General features: G+C 42.8%; 1 protein-coding gene across 2 annotated transcripts in view; it reads left to right on the top strand.

Moving 5' to 3' along the window:
- The window catches only part of wnt3 (wingless-type MMTV integration site family, member 3), a 38,263-nt gene that overhangs the window by 2,197 nt on the left and 15,797 nt on the right, over nucleotides 1-20,269 (top strand). The window contains exon 1 of one of the 2 annotated variants that reach the window (XM_074662800.1): nucleotides 6,948-7,366. The exons of the other annotated variant lie outside the window; for it this stretch is intronic. Within the exon in view, the coding sequence (XP_074518901.1) occupies nucleotides 7,287-7,366 (80 nt within the window). The 5' untranslated portion in view covers nucleotides 6,948-7,286. Of the gene's footprint in view, nucleotides 1-6,947; nucleotides 7,367-20,269 lie in introns of those variants that run through there. 2 annotated transcript variants of the gene reach the window in all.

Raw genomic sequence — 20,269 nt, 5'->3', positions numbered from 1 at the left:
AAATCAGGAGCTTATCCAGTTGTTTTCATTGAACCGTTAACTGACTCATCTTATTAGGAGGTAACAACTTCATGCTCATAATACCTGCATGCACACAGAGTTACTGTTTGTGTGTGACCAGCAGGTGTCACCATCCACACACCTTCAGCTACGTCCTGTCAGTTTGGAGTCTGAGAGGCTTAAATACATGCAAAGTGACGCAGATGCAGTGATGCAAGTTCACAGTTATTAAGCCCACCTCATTAAAGGAAATGCACGCCAATTTAACTCTGTGACAGTTCGAAATGTGGTGTCGTAATGTGTTTTAAGAAGTTTGAGTTAAACTTTCTGCTCATTTTGGAGGCTGCAGTTAATTGTGGTGATGTTTTAGAAGTGGTTAACTTCAAATTTATATTGTTTATTAAAATCTCCCTAACACTTAAAATACTAATCATTATCTGAGTTGACTCGTGAAGAACTTGTTGGCAGTTTTGAGGAACATGGTGAAAGAGCAATGTGTACAAGCTCAACAGAATAATTAAGAAGATGCAAAATGAAACTTGTTTGGTAACTCTTGGTCTAATATTTTTAGATTTGGTTTTTCAGGCTTTGTTAGAGCCGGTAGGATGGTGGTTAGAAGTAGAAAGAGAGAAGAGAGGGAAAGTAGGGGAATGACGAGACTAATAATGAAGAGTTTAAGTCAAACTCGGGGCCGATGCTACAGAGACAGTAAGCTCCATGCGTTCATTTGTTTATTTGTTTATTTGAAAGGATCCTCATTAGCTGACGCCAAGACAACAGGTAGTCTTCTTAGGGTCCAGACAAAACATACAACATACACAATTTACATTCTCAATTACTCATAATTACAGGAAAAAGAGAAAGAAATGACAACACTAAAAGCACTTGTAAAAAAAAACAAAACAATTACGTTATGAAAAATTACATCCCATATCACATGACAAAAACTCACTCAATCTAATAATAGTATAATCCAAGATAAAATTATGGTGTCAACAACAAATACAATTTCAGTCTCCTTTTAAAACCAGTTGTATCCTTGATTTCACGAACCACTACTGGAAGTTTGTTCCAACATACAGTTGACCTATACAATACAGTCCTCTTTAAACAGTCAGACTTAGGTAGGGGTAATGAAATCTGTCCACTATTAGCTGCTCTGGTGTAATATGAGTGCTTATTCAAACAGTAAGTTATATTATTATAAAGAGACTTTGGAGTCTGAGTGTTAATAATTTTATGAAAGTAAGTTAAAATATTAGCTGATAGTCTATGCTTCACCATCAGCCAAGTAACGACCAAGAACCAGTCTTGCAGCCTTGTATTGAGCCACTTGTAATTTTCTGAGAAGACAATTTGATGAGGCATGCAAATAAACCATCGAGCTAAACTCATATTTCTGGTGATCCTCAGTATCTCCCTGTGAAGCGCTGCTCCTCTGCAGTGTGTTTCAGAGGTCAATGGCAGTGGCGCTCGTGCAGCCTGTAGATGGGCTGGATGTGACAGGAATGACACTGCTGGGGCGACTCTCTCCAATAGCTGAGGTGGACTTGTGACCCAGGCAGGCTTGGATGATAGCCTCGCTGGAAAAGGCTGACGCAGGGAGTCCATTATTGCCCCTGGAGGAAGCTGAGGATTAGAACACCAAAGAATTTCAATAAAAGAAGTGTCTGTTTGGGGGTCGGGGAGGGGCAGAAGGATGGTGGTGGTGGGCCGGGGGGGTTCCTCTTATTGTCCCAACAGTGATTGAGAGCAAGAGGAGGGGAGTGGGACGGCATTGTGTTTGCAGCTCCTCTGAAGAAGGTGGTTATTAGGGGGGATGGCTAAGGAGGGGTGAGGGATGGGGAGGCTGTTGACTCTTCATCTTGTGTGAACAAAGTCTCTGGCACTGAGCCCTCTTCTGTCCCTCTGTCCTGGACTCCCTTGTTTACGAGTGCCATGAATTCTGTCCCTCTCGGCGGGGACCCCCACCAACTCCAACCTGCGCTGCCGCACATTGTGGGGCTTAAGTGCCCTTTAATTAGGCCGCCTCAGTGTCCGGCTGAAGACCACTGAGGGTTTAGGCTCTTCCCTGTGGGACCTCGCTGAGCGGCTCACACACAGCCCAATGGATGAAGTGTTTGCTGCTCTAATGAAAAAGGTTTATTTGGGGGAAGAGTTCTTGTCCTCTTTGTCCACCGTCTTAAAAAGGCCTAACAAAGGCGTTGATATTATCTCTAACACCCTCCCATTTCCAGGACACATTAGCACGGACTTGGAGGTGATGCAGCAGCAGAGCCCCAGCCAGAAAGACACACATGGCTCCCAAAATTCCCCAGACAAACCATGACAGTAAACACAAATCCCTTCCTGCACAGACACACATGCACACCAGGACTGAGTTATTATCTTTCTCTGGTATTAATTAATCTGTAAATGAGTTTTTAGATGAAGCCAAGACAAAAACACTGTTCTTGGTCATGAGACTCAGGAGCAAGATTTATTTGCTGTTTACAACGGGGATAAGCCAGAGGCAGAAAAAAAAAAAAGCTGTGACAAACTGAATTCCCCTAAATTCACCCACCAAAAACTTAGTTTGTTTACTGCTTTTTGATATGTATCATACAGAGGTTACGATAATTAAATAAACCCAAAACCACAAAAACAAATGCACTAAACTGTTGCTGCTATTAAGCTCATTTCATCACGCCAGCGAAGGATCCAGAGTTTGGGGGGAGGTGAGCAGGTGGCTTTGGGAATTTGCTGAACTAGTCGGGCAAAATGAGTAATTTCTGGATGCCCCATTGTGTGAAGAGCTTACACGGTGAGGGCTGTGAAAGGAAGAGCCAAAGGAAGGAAATAAACGAGTGAAATAAATTGAAGATGGAAGGAATGAGAGAAGAACAAGAACCCTGAAAAGGCGTTTGTGAAGGGAGCAGGGCGGGATTGGGCGTGTTCAGAAACTTTTTCGCTACAGCCCAGTGTGTGTAGATACCCTCCTAATCCTGGTTTTATTGGCTGCCTGTGTCCAGCCATGCTGGTCGGATTGAGCAGGGAGGGTAAAGAGGTGGTGGGAGGGGGGGGCCTGAACACATGTCCCCCTTTGTGGTAATACGCTGATTAGGCCTGAGAAAGAGCCGGACCTGGTTACGGCCTTTCTCAGGTCACCTTAGAAACGGGCCTGGTAGGGGACCTCTGTGTGTGCCTCCCCCTCCTGTGCACCTACTGATGCAGACACGCAGACCCGGGCCTTCCTTTGCAGAGGTTTGAACAAAACACCACCACTCAAAATCAGCAGCACGAGTGTTGTGAAGTCACAGCTCATTTCAGGATCGGGCTGCAGCACTCGCGACCTCGGCGGCTGCTGCCTTTCCCAGACAGTTCACGTTGCACTTGTGGCCTCAACCTGGGAAACATGGTTTCAATGTTGTTCAGATGCAGACCGCAGACTGATTCCTCTGCTCACTCTCATAAATTAAAGCCCTGTCACATTCCCCCATCCATCGCTGGCCCTACACACGTCTATCGCTCCTACAGAGCAACCCTCATCCAAATCCCTGCGCTGAGCTAGGCACATTTCTGACGATGCCGTAACACGCAACAATGTTCGTGATTGAAAACAGACCTGCCTCATTGTCAGCACGGCTGTGACATACCGCAGCTTGAGTGGAGGCATTGAGAAGTCATCTTTATTGGGAGAATGGAGAAGACTCCCCACCTCGACTGGCTGGAGAGCAAGCCTCATAGAAATTTCACAAAGACATCTATCAATTATTGTCACATTTAGAGACTCCGGGAACCCCCTCCTCTCTCCTCCCAAACAGGGCGGTAGGTCGAGTGCTGCTCAGTCACTGCCTGTTTCCCCATCTTCTTTGTTATGGAGGAATAAAACAGAAGGGGCGGGTGAAGGGGGGCACTCCACTGCTGACCTCCAGACTGTGGTCACTGGGCTTTCTCCCTGCGGTAGGCGCTCAGCCTCCTCTCTGCAGAGTGCATGCTCCCAGCCCCTGCTGAGCAGCCTTCCAGCCCCCTCAGTCCTCCAGGCTCCCTCATGCCCTGAAGGTCCTCAGGAGAGAGCACGGCCCCCAGCAACTCACACCGAGAGGAACAACAACTGGGATACTTCTCCGATCAAGTGCTCCAACATTTCAAACCCTTGAGACAGGACAACATCAACCAAGTCAAAACATGTCAAACTTTTTTCAGAACTACAGAAAAACTGTTTTGGACACTTCAGCAGAAACTCCAAGATATAGTCTGCAAAGAGGCAGAGCAGAGGTATTAAATGTAATCTCCACATTGCAAGTTCCAGATGCTTTTTAAACTGCAGAGAACAGGAAGACAACCTCTCAGTATGCAGATTCAGGCCTTCAAGGTTTGATGGTCACAACGGCAATTTTCTGCTAGTCACAACATTTTTCTCAAAAGAAGATACAAGAAAAATGTTGACAGAAGGGTGCAATTCAGTTGCACAGATGTTGCATTACCACAAGCTGACACTAGGGGGTGTTTCATCCAGAGATGGTAACCCAAAGCAGACGTATTCACGCAGCCATGCGCAATCATGTCAAAGCCGAGTTGGTGTCATCAAAGTGAATAAGACACTTATGTAAGGATGCATCACGTCATAGCCAAGGTCTGGATCCTACATTGTGGTATCTACCTTTCTCTGCAAAGTGACTGCTGACCACAGCGTCAACTAGTGGTTGAATCTGTCAACTAGTTGACCAAATTAGTTGTTGAAACTAGGGATGGGTATTGAATAAGGTACTTTTATAGGTACCGACCAAATTCTGTCAAAAGTACCGGGTACCGATTCATGGAAAATCAAAAGGTACCATGTTAAGGTACCTAAATGCATCCTTGTGACTTAGAGGGACTGGAAGAGTAGGCAATTTTCCATGCTGGCCATGAACACAGCATTGCAAGGTTTTTACCATATGAACACAAAAAAGTACTGGAAATTGGTAGAGTTGAGCACCGATACCGATTGCCAGGTACCGGGCATCGGTACCGTATCGGTTCAATTGTGAAAGGTGCCCATCCCTAGTTGAAACTGCTATTTTACTGCACTTCTTTTACTTTGATCGAACCCAAAGAAGCACATGGATCAAAGTTTGAGTAAAATTTGCTGACTGAAGTTAGAGCTCACAGCCTGCAAAAAATTATATTTTCTCCCCAAATCAAACTTTTTCGGCAAGTTTGTGTTTAATTACATTTCAGATATGTTTGTTTCAAGAAAGAGGAGAATCTGAGATACCTGTGGAAACCTTGAGATTGATGAAAACTGACAACCTTGCCTTTAAATGTGAGCTAACACTGTTATTTGCAGCTCGGTTCGCAGCCCCCTAACTTATGTTGTGAAGGAAAAACTAAGAGCAACTAATTTGAACAATTAGCTTCAAATTACTGGGATAATGCAATGAAATTATAAATTATTGTCAGTGAGAAGTCAAAACATTGTTTGCCAACTCACCAAGTCCCGTTCTGTTTAGCACCTCATCTGTAAAATCCTCTGAGCTTATTTCATTCATTTTTTCGTTGCTCCAGTCTTAAATCAAAATGGAATCAATAAAACATCGCTGGCTGTGTCACTGAACCTATTACGACCTTTTCTTCTTGGAAGCTGATCTCTAGAAAGCTGGCCTCCATATGTCTGCAGACACTAAATCTGCTGTGAAATCAACGGTGTCACCCAGCTGCTCTAATGACTTGTACATGCACTTTTAATAAGTGTTAACTCCGTTTTAAATGATGTTTGGGAGGAAAAAATATTCCTCTAGTTCCAGCATTGAGCTAAGAATCCTTTTTGGGTTAATTTTCTCTGAATTTAGAGTCATTGAAGAGTAGAGAAACTGGGCTACAGCAGTCTGAGCCAGGCTTCAGAGAGAATTTAACAACAAACCAGAGGCTAACTCTAAAAATAAAGACTTCCTCTGTGAAGTTAAGTCTTCATTTATTTATTTCACTTGCTTCCAAAACACCTTGAGCAGGATTACATGTTTAGTCCTTATCTTCTCCGCGATTACTGGCAGATAATCCTCAGAGACGAAACTTCTCAAAGAGATTGCCATCACTACAACTGACTGCGTTTGATCTCTGCCGGGTGTCTTGTTTGCATTCGCCCTGATCAGTTTCCTTGTGTGTGTGAATCAAATGCGTGGTTACTTCAGGCTAAGTCCATCACAAGTGTCCCACCCTCCTCCTTCACTCTCTATCTCCCTCTGCCCTCCCTCCTCCTCCTCCTCCTCCCCCCGTCCCACGGCTGCTCGCCCTACAGCCCCATCAGAATGACAATGGTATTGATGTAAAATGTGTCGCCTTTGGGCCGCTGGAGCATATAACCCCTGCATGCCTGGCCAAGCCACCACCGCAGTTTATGGCTTTATTGTGTCCCCTTTTATGTCCTCCCCTGTTGGGGTGGGCGGACAACAATTTAGAAAATTCACTGTAAATGTCTCCGTAAGTTGGCCGCAGATTTTGCGTGTGTTGACGTATGTGTGTGAGCAGTGTATGTGCGTATATCCGGATCAATTAGTCAGGGCACAACCCCTAAAAATCAATGTGTCAACAGCAAGTGTGTGCGGATGTGTGTGTGGACCCCAGGACCTTTGCAGCGAAGGCGGCCCTCGTCCCTTCAGCTACCTGCACACACTTTGGGGAATTTTTCACCGATCACAGACGAAACAAGTTGAGTAACTCTCCTCTACCTTCTTCTTCTGGTGTCCCTCCCTCTCTCATTTCCCTCCTCCTCCCTCTTTTCACTCTTTCCTTTCTTTTCCACATTACCAGGGGGTGGCGTGTGATTGACAGATGGGAACGAATAATAATTTTTTTTTCGTAACCTAAGGCCATCTTCTGTGATTGGCTTGCCAGCTGACATCTCCAAACCTCACCCCCCCCTCTCCCTCCTCTCCTCTCCTCTCCTCTCCTCACCCCCCTTTAATATTGGGCCTGTGGATGAGGCATCCTGAGGGAGAAAAAGTAGAGAGAGAGGGAAAAGATATCTACCTTAGGGAAGAACCTCAGAGAGAGGGAGGGAAGAAGAGGACGGGTAGGAGCGTGTGTGCATGTGTGTAAGAGACACTTATTCTCTTAACTACTAGGAGACAGACACACTTTCCTGGCCCGACTCAAAGAAGGGGGAAAACAGGAGCAAGATTTTTTTTTTTTACAATATCATTTTTAATCTTCTCAATCAAGCTGACCTTAAGCTCCTCTTCCTGGAAACTCTTTTTCACTGCCTGCTGGAAGTTCTACATGTATTGATCTATTTACTCCCTCACACACTTTACAAGACTTACCTCATGGATTTGTATCTGATTGGATATTTGATGTGTGTGTGGTTGTCCAGCTCACGGGTGCTTGGAGGCTATCCCATCTGGTGGTGAGTACAAAATCCAGCAGCATCAGAAGTCTATAGACGCAAACAGAAAGAAAGAGTCTTTTTTTTTTGGTCAAATGATGATTTCTGAGAGGGCAGAATGTGCACTTTCAGTTGACTGCGTGGAAAAATGTTCTCCGGCCCAGTCCAAAGAATCTTAACCTCAAATACTAGTGTAACGGAAAAGGCTCGCCGTTCTTTTCCCCTCCACACTCAGGTCCATTTATCATATTGGAGTATGTTGTGATGCTAAAAGGCTAAATTTTGAGTTAGAAAAACATGAAATGATGAGAAACATGGGGCTCTGTGTTGCATTTTAAGGGAAAAACATAGCACAGAGCATCAGAGGACTCCTCAGGCATTTAAACCAAACAGTGAGAGTCAGTCAGATCATTCAAAGGAGCATAAATTGTAGAGACTTCTAAAAGATGCTGACAACTCTGATTCTCCTCTTCAACACTCAACAAAGTTTGACTCTTTAATCATTCCCCGTTTTGGAAAACAAGCTGATGATTCAAGGAAGTACAGCGACATGACTTCTAGGATCAGCGTCATCTTGTTTTGTTTGCTATTGTGTGTCACTTTCGTAAACTCAGGCCGTGAATTGGATGTGAATTGTTTTGGCTTTTGTCAGCTGCGTGACATGCACCGAGCGTTACATCCCTGACACTGTCAAAGTCGCACACAATTGTACAAACATGACAAATTTGTGGTCTTCCTCGAGGGATCGGCTGTTATTAAATCAATCTTCTGGTTTTCTGCAGAACAGTTAGGCATATCGTTTTGCTTTTGTACACACAATTCACCCCCTCCACCACGGATTTGTCAGGAGACAATATGTTTAGGAGCCGCAGGGTTTTTATTCTTTGTTAAATTATCCCAGATCGCTTTTGGCACCAGCAGGAGAAAACGTAGAGGTTTATCTCATTACAGATTCAGCTACATGCAGCTGACCTCATGGCTCCTGCTCCTCTTTTGTAACATAAAGCTTCTATTTTGAAGATATTGGCGTAGGCGTATGACAAAGCTCTTTTGGCTCACGACACAATACTTGTCAGAGCTACTGCACTTTTAGTAGCCCAACTAGCATGTGGTCCCACCGTGGTGCTGTCCAAACCGCGAGCATCTTCTGGTTTCATTTACAGAGCAGGCGGCTGCCAAGCTCGCAGGCCACAGGGCTGAAGTGTTAATAGCAAAGAGGACTTTACACTCACTCCTGGCTTCAGCAGGAGCCGTCAGACGACAGCGACAAAGAGCCTGGGACTCTCTCTGTGAGAACTACCTGCAGCTGTTCATGACACCGGTGTAATGTTCGAACCCTAACAATGAGCTCCACCTTTGATTCGGCGAACAAATTTTGAAGTGCAGGGGTGACTGGGAGGGAGGGGGAGATGAAAAGCCGAGCCTCGTGGCTCCAGGTGACCGAGCAGGTGCTGAGGAATGGGTGTCAAACAGGGCTGTCAGTGGCATCACCCCGCGGTGTCGAATACGTCCAGAAGGAGACAAAATGAGCTGGTGCGTCAAACAAGAGGGTGCTGAGTTTCAGCGAGGGCCCAGGCAGGCTCCCTCTCAGCTTCTGTCTCTGGGGCGATGACTCGGCCATAAATTCTCCAGCCAAGGTGGGCCGGGTTGAAGAGAAGAGGAGCTTTGACTGCTTTATGCCTGGCAGCTCCTGCTTTTTACAAGAGGAGGTGTTGAAAACAAAACGGAGCGTAAATAACTGGAGTGATATGCACATATGCGTGGAGTGTAAGGTGTGTGAGGGAGAAAAGGCATACCAAGCTGAGGAGTGAGACCCAGCCGCGAATTAACATGCAGGAATGTTTGGGAAACTGTTGTTTTGAGAGAATTCATGACAGCTTCAAGCTACTTTGTGGTTTCACATCATCCTCAAGCTCCTGTCCAATTATCCGTCATCACCATCCTCTCTGCGAGCTGAAACAATGAGAAATATCTGTTGTTGCTTTCCTGGAAGTGTTCTGGTTTCACCTCTGAACCTGCGTTTGTAAAATCAAGCGATATACATAAATGACATTCACAGCTTGTGTTGTTAAAGCCCGTGTGGTTTAACTCGACTGTTTTAAGCCGCTCTGTCAGCCAGCGCTGATTTCATGTTGCTTGTGTAAACAGAAGTGTTTGGTAAGTTGATGATGACAGTCACTTTCAGCGAGGAATTAGCTTCAGCTGAATTTACCATTAAGCATTAGAGACGATTATCGTTTTAACTCACGTTACAAAGCTCGAAGACTTTCTAATCCTTTAACTGTTACTTTCTTCATCCCTGTTATCATCACTTCTGTTTAATCTGCATGAGAAAGAAGAGACGCCGTGCACGTGACTCAATATTTGTTAGCACCCATCTCGAGTGGGGTGTTGCTTTTTCTCAAAAATGTGGATTTAAATTAATGAACAGTGTTTTCTGATTTGTAAAACGTCTTGGATGAACAAGCTGCAGAAAGCATCATAGCACCGTCCTCTGCAGCACACCTCTCCAAAGTTATACCCTAAACCTTTCTAGTCCAACCTGAGCAGCTTAACCAGGACTCTCCAGTCCATCTCTGGGTCTCAGGAATGTCATTATCTGACTGTGACACCCCCACCTCCAATATTCGACCCCGAAAGCCCTACCATTGGCAAAGAGCTCACTTAAATGACTCTTACTGCGAGAAAATCCTCCGCCCGCCGTCTTGTGTGAAAAGATCAAGGATGTTTGGGTATTATTCTCCGCGGTGTGGTGGAAGATAGAGAAAGGAGCACCAAAGTCCAGAAGAATGTCATTCATAAGAAACTTCAGGGTTCCATTATGAATGGCTGAGAGCCGCCGTAGGGCCAGGGTCAAAGGCAATATTGGTGCTGAGGCCTGAGAGAAATGTCCCCACAGTCACATCCACAGGGAACCAGGGAGGGACTTAAGAAAACCCTTTGAGACGGTGAAATAGGTTCTAAAACTTCCAAACTTTAGCCGTATGCAGATGGTATCCCAAAATATTCACATTTTGATTTGATTCTTAAAAGTTAAAATCATTTATCATATTTTTTATTCTTTTGCATGGGATTGCTATCGCCAAGCAAGCTTTTGTCATTCGTCAAATATTTTGTGACGTTGCACCAAAAAATAACAATCTGTAATTTACTCAAATTTGCCATGTCTGTAAGGAGTTGCACAACTTCCACTTTGTCTCTAGGGGCAGTATCACATCCTACGTCATTCAGCCTACCCAAAATTTATGAAGAGGAGTGGAGGTTTAGGGGCCGTTTACACGACAACAGTTTTAGGGTGAAACGCAAAAGTTTTGTTGCGTTTCAGCCTTGCGTTTACACGGAAACGGCATTTCAGCCGACCTAAAACGCAAACTTTTGAAAACGGCCTCCAGAGTGAGATTTTTCTGATACGCTCCCGACACCGTTGCCGTGTAAACAATAAGCCGGCGTTTTCAGTGGAAACGCTGACGTCACACTCTGCCTCGCGCACGCATACAACAGGACAACAGCACCGTTGTTACGATCCTCGTGAACTACCGTGTTGTGCTGCACAATCTGCTATATCTGCTGACTGTCTTTCAACAGAATGTGCATCTTTTGCTCCACTTTTTAACTTAGTATTCCCCAATACACCAGATGATCAGCTCAACTCTACTTCGGTGGAGATCTCCCAAAAGCAGCTTCTGAACAAGACAGTTATAGCACCACCTCCAGGCCTGGTATGCTTACTACAGCGTTTTCAGTCCATCAGCGTTTCCATGTAAACGCAGATTTTTTTCACTGCGTTTTCACAGCGTTTTAGTGTTTTCAGATGAAACGTTGTCGTGTAAACGGGGCCTCAGAAAACAGGAAATAACTTTGTGACATATAGCAGAACGCACTGCATTTTCCCAAACAAAACTTGGACAACTTGGTCCTGATGAATTTAAGTGTTATGTCCATAGACTGTATATGGAGTGGACAGTGTGGCTCTGCCATTTTCATTGTACGGTTTTGAAGCCAAAATACCGCCGTCACAGGTGCAGCCATGTAGCCGTTGTGCAGCCAAAGTCTGCGCAGTAGAGACGATGAGGGATTCTGGGAGAATCTGAGTGGAGCTGGGTGACAAAAATAATAATTATTTTTTTCTTTCGAGAGTCTAATCACTTCTTGACTTTACCTCCTAACATTTTTTAAAATCCCAGAAAAAAATACATGAGAATGGCTGGTGTCAATCATCATTAAGCGTTACTTAATGACTAGTTTTTAACCTCCTATAACTACTGAAAACAAAACTTTTCGGAAAAAAAGAGGACTTGAATACAAGACAGCCAAATGATATCTTGAAATCACCTCAACAATCGGACGTGAGAAACATTTCTATGAAGAGTATTAGTTTTTTAAAGTTTGACCACAGCTCATCTGGAATGACTGGAAAGACGGATTTTTTTAACCTATACTGCAGCCAGCCACCAGGGGGAGCAGTTTTTGTGGAGACCTCACTTCGAGCCGAGCAATGGGAAGTCCATTTTTTTACAGCCTATGGTTATGTCTTGATTAAAGAGTCTCAACGGTGTCTGGGAATGATTCAGCTGAATTTGCACCCAAAAGTGTCAAAACTTCATTTTTTACATCTGTAGCCTCTGTATTGGTAGGGAAGGGGTCAGAAAAAGCTACATTGACCATTTTGAAAACAAGAAGAAAAAACGCCACCCCAAATAAAAAGAGATGCAAACTCAGACTAGATTACTGAACAACCTGATGTGGCTGGGGATTGGCCCTGAATTCCAGACATGGTGGATTCACACAGGATTAATAACGCACAGTTTTTGCAAATGATCAGAGGTCACAAGGTGAAACTGCTTCTATAAAAATCAGGTTACAGTAAAGATATCTGCAGCAAAGGGTCTCTGAATTAAACTCATCCAAACTGGAGTAGTGAGATGCTGTTGAGGAGTCGAGTCTTCTATGTCTCGTAGCTTCAGGTAAACATGTTCATAGATGATGTGATGTTGTGAGCTTTGTTGTTCACATTTCTTTACATCATTACACTTGGTCATGTTTGAAACAGGCTGAGAGAGACAGGTGTCACCTCTCTTCTTTATTTGACGGGAAAAACCAGAGGATATACTGAAGAGATGCTCAGTTTTTCTATAAAATAACACATTTCTTCTGACATTTTTAGAAATGCGTGGATTAATCCAAGTGCAAGAGCGTACAATTTTGCAGGAATATCACATTTCATTTTGGGTTGATGAACTCAAACTCCATCTCGGTTTTGTACGATGATGAAACCACTTCCTAGCAGAAGCAGCCCTGGTGCAGCACGATGTCGTCATCCTAGCTCCTCTTGTGTGAGCAGTATCTGTCTTTAACTCTGACTCAATGATAGCTCAGGAAGAGCGTGAGCATGTCAGCAGACAGGTAGGAAGACAGGTAGGCAGCAGGATTAAACGCCTCAAACGCTTTTATTACAGTCCTGAGATGGTCACAGACACCAGACCTTTTTCTCTTCTCTCCTGAGGATTTGATTTATAAATCACTTCTTTGGTATTCAGCCTCTGTTTTCATGTCACGAGCATGTGGGATGACATTACCAGTCAAATCCAAGCAAGGTGAGAGGTTCAAAGGAGAGTGGTATTTCAAAGCAGCAGAGGCAGCTCCTAATCTTCACTCGCCATCAAAGGCCGTGCAATGCGCTGTTGTAGGAAATGACAAAGTCCCCCCAGTGCTCAGCTATTAGCCGGGCTAAAACACAGGCCAGGACAGTTCCTCAAAGGGAAACCTGCCACGGCCAGGGGCAAGGAGATCGTTAGGGGACACGTGTGTAGGCACAAACACACAACATTTAAAGTCTCCATTACCTGGCTCATCTCACCTGTATGGCTTGTTACAAAGGTTAATTATTAGCAGAGAGCAGTTTCTCTGTCACACAGGGTCAGGGACAAAGATGGACTGAGCGCACCTGTGCAGCCTGTAGTCAGTCCCAGGCCTCAGGTCAGTGACCAGAGGAGGGCTGAGGTCAAGAGATCTGCAGAGAGGTGAGGAGAGGAGGGTTCTTCAGTGTTTTCAAACTTCTAGAAAAACAGCTTTTCATAACAACTGTTTTACTATTCAGCTCACACTCACATCACTTTTTAGATCTTTGCACTGCAAAAACTGAAATCTTATCAAGTTTTTTTGTCTTATTTTCAGTAGAAAACTCCTTTTTACACTCAATTTGTGCCAAATTCACATGACCAATCCAGAAAAATGTCTTGTTTAAAGTTATTTAGGGACAGAAAATCTGCCAATGGAACAAGAGAAAAGTTACTTGTATTAAGACATTGTTCTAGTCTCGTAGAAATTTTCAAGCAATTTTTTCTTGTTCCATTGGCAGATTTTTTTACTGGTTACAAGCGATTCAAACCTCATTTATGTACTCTGATAACTTGAAACAAGACATTTTTCTGGATTGATAAGTTGAAAGTGGCTCATATCGAGTATAATAATTTTTACCTAAAAAAAGACAAAAACACTTGATAAGATTTCAGTTTTTTGCAGTGTGGTGGTTTTAAGTCTGTAGTCTGTCTACCTTAAAGCACCAAAATGTTTAAGTGAACCAGCTTTATTTGCTTTTTGAGTCACTAATCCTGCAAGTTTAGTTGAAAAGAAGGTGAAAAGAAGAAGGTGAAGGATAGGGATGGGTACCTTTCACTTTTGAAATTTGGTACCAATGCACGGTATCTGGCAATCGGTATCGGGACTCTGAAGTACCAATTTTCGGTACGTTTTTGTGTTTATGTGGTAAAAAATATCAACTTGTTTAACAATGATAAATATATTTTTTTCTAATTTAATAAATTTAATCTTCAATAAATAACCTTGCAATGCTGTGTTCATGTCCAGCATGGAAAATCACCTGCTCTTCCACCTCGTCCTAGTCACAAAGATGCATTTAGGTACAGAAAATGGTACCTTTTTATTTTAATTGGTGAATAGGTACCTGATACCTATAAAAGTACCTAATTCGGTACCCATTCCTAGTGAAGGTACATTTGGAGGATATTGAGCAGTTTTGGAAGAAAATGAGTGAATGTTAGGAAGCCGTTCAGCTTCCAGGCCTCCTCATGTCTTGCTTGAATTTTGAGTTCAGGAGTTTTCAAGATTTTTTGTCTCGTAACGTTTTACAAATTTTTACATCAGGAAAGTTCAACTATTTCCACTGTGGTGCTACTCAGACTTGCAATATCATGAATCCAATCTTTGATTAACAAAGAAAAGAAACTCTCATTCAACCAACTTTTCCCAAATATCAATTTCAAAAAACATGATTTGATGTGTGTTTTAAAAAGCTGTACTCAGGGTAAAGGACAGAGGCTAGTGTGATTAAGATGTAAACCTGCAGATGTGTGATATTTGCCGACTGGTAAGCTTTTTTATTCCCCGACAATGACGTTTCACATTCCACTTTCTCAGAGGTTTTGTTGAAACAACAAAAGCTTGAGAAAGTCAACAGCAATTAGGTTTTTAATTACTTTTAAAGACAGTGTGTGGTTAGAAATCTCCCCAAAGAAACAGCAGACAGATTCCAGACGATCCGTTACAGGTTATGATTTGCATAGGATGCATTACAGCTGACAACTTGAGAGCAGCAGTGCCAACAAGCGGGGCCTAATGAGCAGAGGCGGCGAACAATGCTCTGTTTGAGTTGTGGTTCATTCACACAGTCCCTCAAGACTCTCATTCAAACAGGCTCCGTCCTCTCAGGCCAACAGCTCAGACTCTGTTGTGTCCACCGAGCTCCCGGTCTGACATGCATTTGTCAGCGCCTTGTGCTCTCTAGTGCACTTGTGTGCAGAGCTACTGCTGCTCTCATTCACTTCCTGACAGGCAGGTTCACAAGTTTACACCCTGTTCAGTTTCCCTCTTCACGTCTGCGTACATGTGACTGCAGGGGCTCCTTGTCCCAACTCCGCTCTCTCTGCAACCGTCTGCAGAGAGGGGAGAGGAAGGGGAGAGGAGGGGAGGAAGAGAGGAAGACAGAACAGGTTGGAACATTTTTCAGGGGTCCTGTCATTTTTTATCTGATCAGCCAGGAGCTGTTGGACTACAAATCAAAAGTGTGCCAAAGAAAAAAGGAAGACAACAGAACATAGACAGGAGCTTCTGCATTCCACCCTCCACAAGGAAAAGTCCCATCCTCGGGCAAAGCCGGCAACTTTCCTTGGCCCACTTACTCTCTTTTGAGTGTCTTTATCTCTCTATGGACTCTGATGTGGGATTTCTACATGAAATCGTGATGGCAGAGTTTTCAGTGCACGTCTCTGACTGCTCTGCTAGGGCCTCATTTAGCAACACAATGTCCTCCAGGCAAATCTGACAAGCTGAGCTGCGGCGTCAACATATAGAGGTAAATTAGAGGTAGATTAGAGTTTAATGCAAACAGTATTCCCTCAGTTTGTTACTGCAGGAGTTTTTCAGGAGCATGACTCTCGCTGAGGAAGTGACAGAACACACTGGGGTGTCAGCGCTTCAGGCGCAAACCCAGCATAAGCTAACACTCATTTCACTTTAATGAAATAAGTTAACTTGTTCAGACACGAGGTGGAATACGTCAATAATCACTACGGCAAACAGAATACAAGAGCGTTCAATCAAACCTGACGCAGGAATCAGATCTGTTTGTTCAGGCTCGGTGTTTTCAAAGTCTCACCGACTATATTTAGCTGACTCTTTCATGTGATAATCTCAAAGATTTCTGTTTAAATAAATATTACCAAACCAGATAAATAAAAGTGACTGAAGCTACGGCCAACAAGAGAGCACTTGTTTTTGCAGAACTGCAGATGAAATCCCCTTTTACTCACTTGTATTTGACGCTGATTTAAAGTTTATGGTTGGGATGTAGAGAGAAGGTTACGAAAACAAGAAATTGCTGGAAATAGAAAGTATAACTTTTACAAATTAGTGTTTTCACGTCATTTTCTGACAGATCATAGTATCACCTTAAGGTTTATCCAGCAGGGCTTGTTTGAACTGAGGGATGCAGGCTTATCTGTTCCCTCTAATGAAGGAGGAATACCTGAAAAAACAGCTTTATGAGCATGCAAATTCAAATCCTCACAGCTAAGCAGACCGTCATCCTAACAACAATTCGCCAAACATTCATTCTAGTAACATTATTTTAAGGCTAAAAAGCTTTTTTTGGCCTCAAAAGTAACCCTACATGATCAAATCAATATGTCTATTTTCGTTACAGCCACGCTTCACTTATTTTTGCAAAAACCATGTGTAATCACTGACTTTTTCCACTCTCGAATTGGCTGAAAAATGCCATATTTGTGGGGTTTTATTTTCATAATATCCCTCAATTATGTGGGTTTTCATTTTCAGGACTTCATTTTCAGAATTTTCATCTCAGAGTTTGTCAGAGAATCAGAGCTGAGCACATCTTATTATGTATTCCCACTTGGAAATCCATCCAGCATCACAGTCCAGCCATATTTACCACCCTGCCCTGACGAGGTGTAGCTGATTCATGATCAGCCCTGAGCAGCCTGGAGAGTTTCCCAGCTTGTGATGAAACACAGAGGGTGAGAGCCAATTTACACTCGAATAATGTTTCCACAGAAAGGGTAATATGGCTTCCTGTTACTTGCCACTAGTTAATAACCTCTTTAAGATTTTACAAGTAGAGACACAACTTCAGTCTGCTTTCACACAAGCACGTTATTTCCATCAGTCCTTGCACAGTAGGGCTGGGACGATACACTATTCTAGCAACTTGATTCAATTACGATCTTCAGGGTGCATATTAAATTTAAATTGCGATTCTTCGATTCTTAAAATTTTTGCAATTTTGAGTTTGCTTTTTTAACACCAGACCATGGGAAACAGTATCCCAGTTTTCTACTGGAGACAAGTGGTAAAATTTTTCCAATCCAGTTTATAAACAAAAACTGAAATCAAGAATTTGAATTTGAAAAAAAAAAAAATTATTATTATTATTTATTTTTTTTTACAATAATCCAGATTTTGATATTGTCCAAGAAAAAATCCTGATATACATATGAATCTTTCTCCACCTCTATTGGACAGTTCCTATGGTTTCATGCACACATGGATGGACTGATACAGACTCTTTCCTCCCCCTATCCCACAATGCTTCACTCACAGATTTTAGCCTTAAAGCTCCTGTGAGGAGTTGGTAATGAAATCAATTTGTGTGTCTCTTTATGAGCTGCAAAACAAGACCCTCAGCAGAAGGACTGATGATGCTGAAAATCAAATCTGCAGAGTGTACGATGAACACATTGATATACAACCAAAACATTTCTTTTCATAGGGTGTTAGGTTTTAACATGTTTCAGATTTGCAACTATTTCTAGGCTTTCTGAGCAGTGCAAGCTTTATTACTTTAAACACAACACTGAGATGCTTTTATCTGTGTTTCTATCCAATTTAGATGACACTCTTACCTGTGACAAACCTGACGAGCCTCGCATCTCAGCTAAAGTTTACACAAACAGTTTTACTACTGTGTATGGAAGCATTCATACAAAATTGAATGTAATTAATAGAAATATCACATGCATGACATGAGCATGACTTGGAAGCAGGCCATGTTGCAAAGATATACTGTTTTAATAACAAGAATTGTTGTGTAATGAGGAAAAACTGAATGAAAATACCTTAGATTTATTTTCACATGCATGTTGCATAAAATGCGTTAGTAGCGCAAGGAGAAGACAAGTTTGAGTTAATCAAAGACTTGCTTATAATATATAATATTAAATATTCAACTCTGACATTATTGATATTTAATTTCATTAGTGTTAAACTATTAATATCTCTCAATAACTGTACTACAGGTACCAGCATGCATATTTTTGACTCTTATTCCTGAAATGTAAAGTTTTTATTTAGTTTTTCAGCTTTTTTATCATTTGAAATGTTGGCCTTGTCTCTGTGAACTCGAGAGGAGGACGCACGAGCAAGCGAGTTGTTGACTTGCTCACGCCAGTTAATCAAGCTACATGAACACAAATTCAAATATTTTTAACTTTTCTTCAAAAACCTACGCATTTTGAACCACAAAATGATGTTACTTATTAAAATAAAAGAGATAGATATCCACCAGCTGTCAAATCAAAGAAAGTTTGCTTTTCCAAATCTGTAAAACGTCAGATTCGCTTTTATTTTAAAATAAGTTTCAGAGAACTCACCTCTGTTTTAGAGACCTCTCCATTCTCCAGTATGTCTATGTTGACCCCTGACCCTTTGACTTCACAAAACACCCACAAAGACAAAAAAATATCCTTGGAAGTGACGTATTTCATGTGCAGTTGCATTGTCGGACCCAAGAAAATAATCAGTTTTATTTTATTTATTTATTTTTATGAACATTTTTGAAAACAAGAGAACACAAAAAAACTTAAGTTAAATAAAAATGGGAAAAATAAATACATTTAGTTATTTTTCAAAGCTTGTACAAAAAAAAAATACTTGCAGAAATTTTATAAGAAAATTTATAGAATTAGATTTTCTTCACTAACTTTGGTGTCCTTATTGTATGTGGGTGAAATCTATATATTTAGATATTACTGAAAAAAATTGAACGGTCTAATAAACATTGTTATCCATTTCCACCCTGTCTGTTCAGCTAAATGCTAAGGACTTCCCACTGTGCCTTAAGATCAAATGTTTTGTATAAACAGGTTGATTTACTTTAAAAAAGTGGAGTTTAAGTTCATCCTGTAATATGTAAACATCAAGGTAGATCAGAGCGTGAACTCAGCGTCTGTGTCAAAGGTGAAATAAGATGAAAATCTGTTTCTTTCGTTCTTGCTCCTGGACCCTGCTCATGAACTTCGTTTGAGTCTGTGGGTCATCAGGCTAAAGGCAGCGAGGTCAGATGTCATGTTGTGTTCAGCAGGTTCAGAGGGTCACCTGGTGCTTTCTGTGCCTCTGGACATGAGAGGCTGTCACACAAAAAAAAGCTCATCTGTGCACAGATATGTGCTTCACAGTGACCCCTGTAAGGCAGACCTCACACTGAAGCAGCTGCAAGTGTTTCTAAAGAGACTAAAGATGATAGAGAGGCCCATGCTTCATTATTCAGACTGAGCTGCAGTTGTGTTTTTACATTGGGAGTGTGTCTGTGTGTCTTCCACTTTTCACCAAGGTGTGTGGTGGAATCCCTTTGTTTCCTCTGCTTCATTTCTGTGGTTTCCAGCAGCCCGTCATACTTTCACATCAGCTCATTGAGGATACAGAGAAAACCCCCAACCAAGCCTGAAGCCCCTCAGGCCAGTAGAGGCCCCAAACGAACCTGCCTGAACATGCACCTGCCAAGCCCTGCCGCTCGCCGCTGCTCTGCTGCTGGTCTTGTCCCCTGCAGCAGATTCCCCCGGCATTCTGCCTCTGTGGAGGTCTCTGCGCCTGCTGCTCCCTCAGACGGTTGAGACACGTTGCTCGTGGCTTCCCAGAACTGAGGCAGAGCAGGATCAGCGTGGCATACATGTGGTCTGCACGCATGAGTCTGCGTGTGTGTCTGTTTGCACGATACGCCTCATAACCCCTCAGGGTTAGGACTCTCATTAGCACCTCGCCAAAAAAGATATCCCTTTCATCTCATCTGTCCATAAGGATCAAGTGAGGCACATCCTTTGCAAACAAAGACAAATTGGCTGGCAGATCTGCAGTGTGTAGTCTAAACATGCTGTGTCCACCACAAAGTCACATGCGGTTAGATAATTGATTCCATCAGAAATCCCAAATCCAGCTTGTGGGCAAGCAGTTCATCAGTCCTGGACAGAGCTGATACTAAAGCAAAGTCTAAAAACAGATATCTCACTTGGAGCGGGGAGACTTTCCTTTGAGTCGATTGAGGGATGTCGGGGGAGCTCGTGACAGCAGGGTGAAGATCCAAGCTCCATGCATGGCATCATGCACCCCGCTCAG

Source organism: Halichoeres trimaculatus, unplaced genomic scaffold (assembly GCF_033239565.1).
Source record: "Halichoeres trimaculatus isolate MK-OKI-2021-1 unplaced genomic scaffold, fHalTri1.1 fHalTri1_scaffold_23, whole genome shotgun sequence".
Taxonomy (NCBI): Eukaryota; Metazoa; Chordata; class Actinopteri; order Labriformes; family Labridae; genus Halichoeres; species Halichoeres trimaculatus.
The sequence above is the reverse complement of the archived record's forward strand: the minus strand, read 5'-3'. Positions and strand labels throughout refer to the sequence as shown.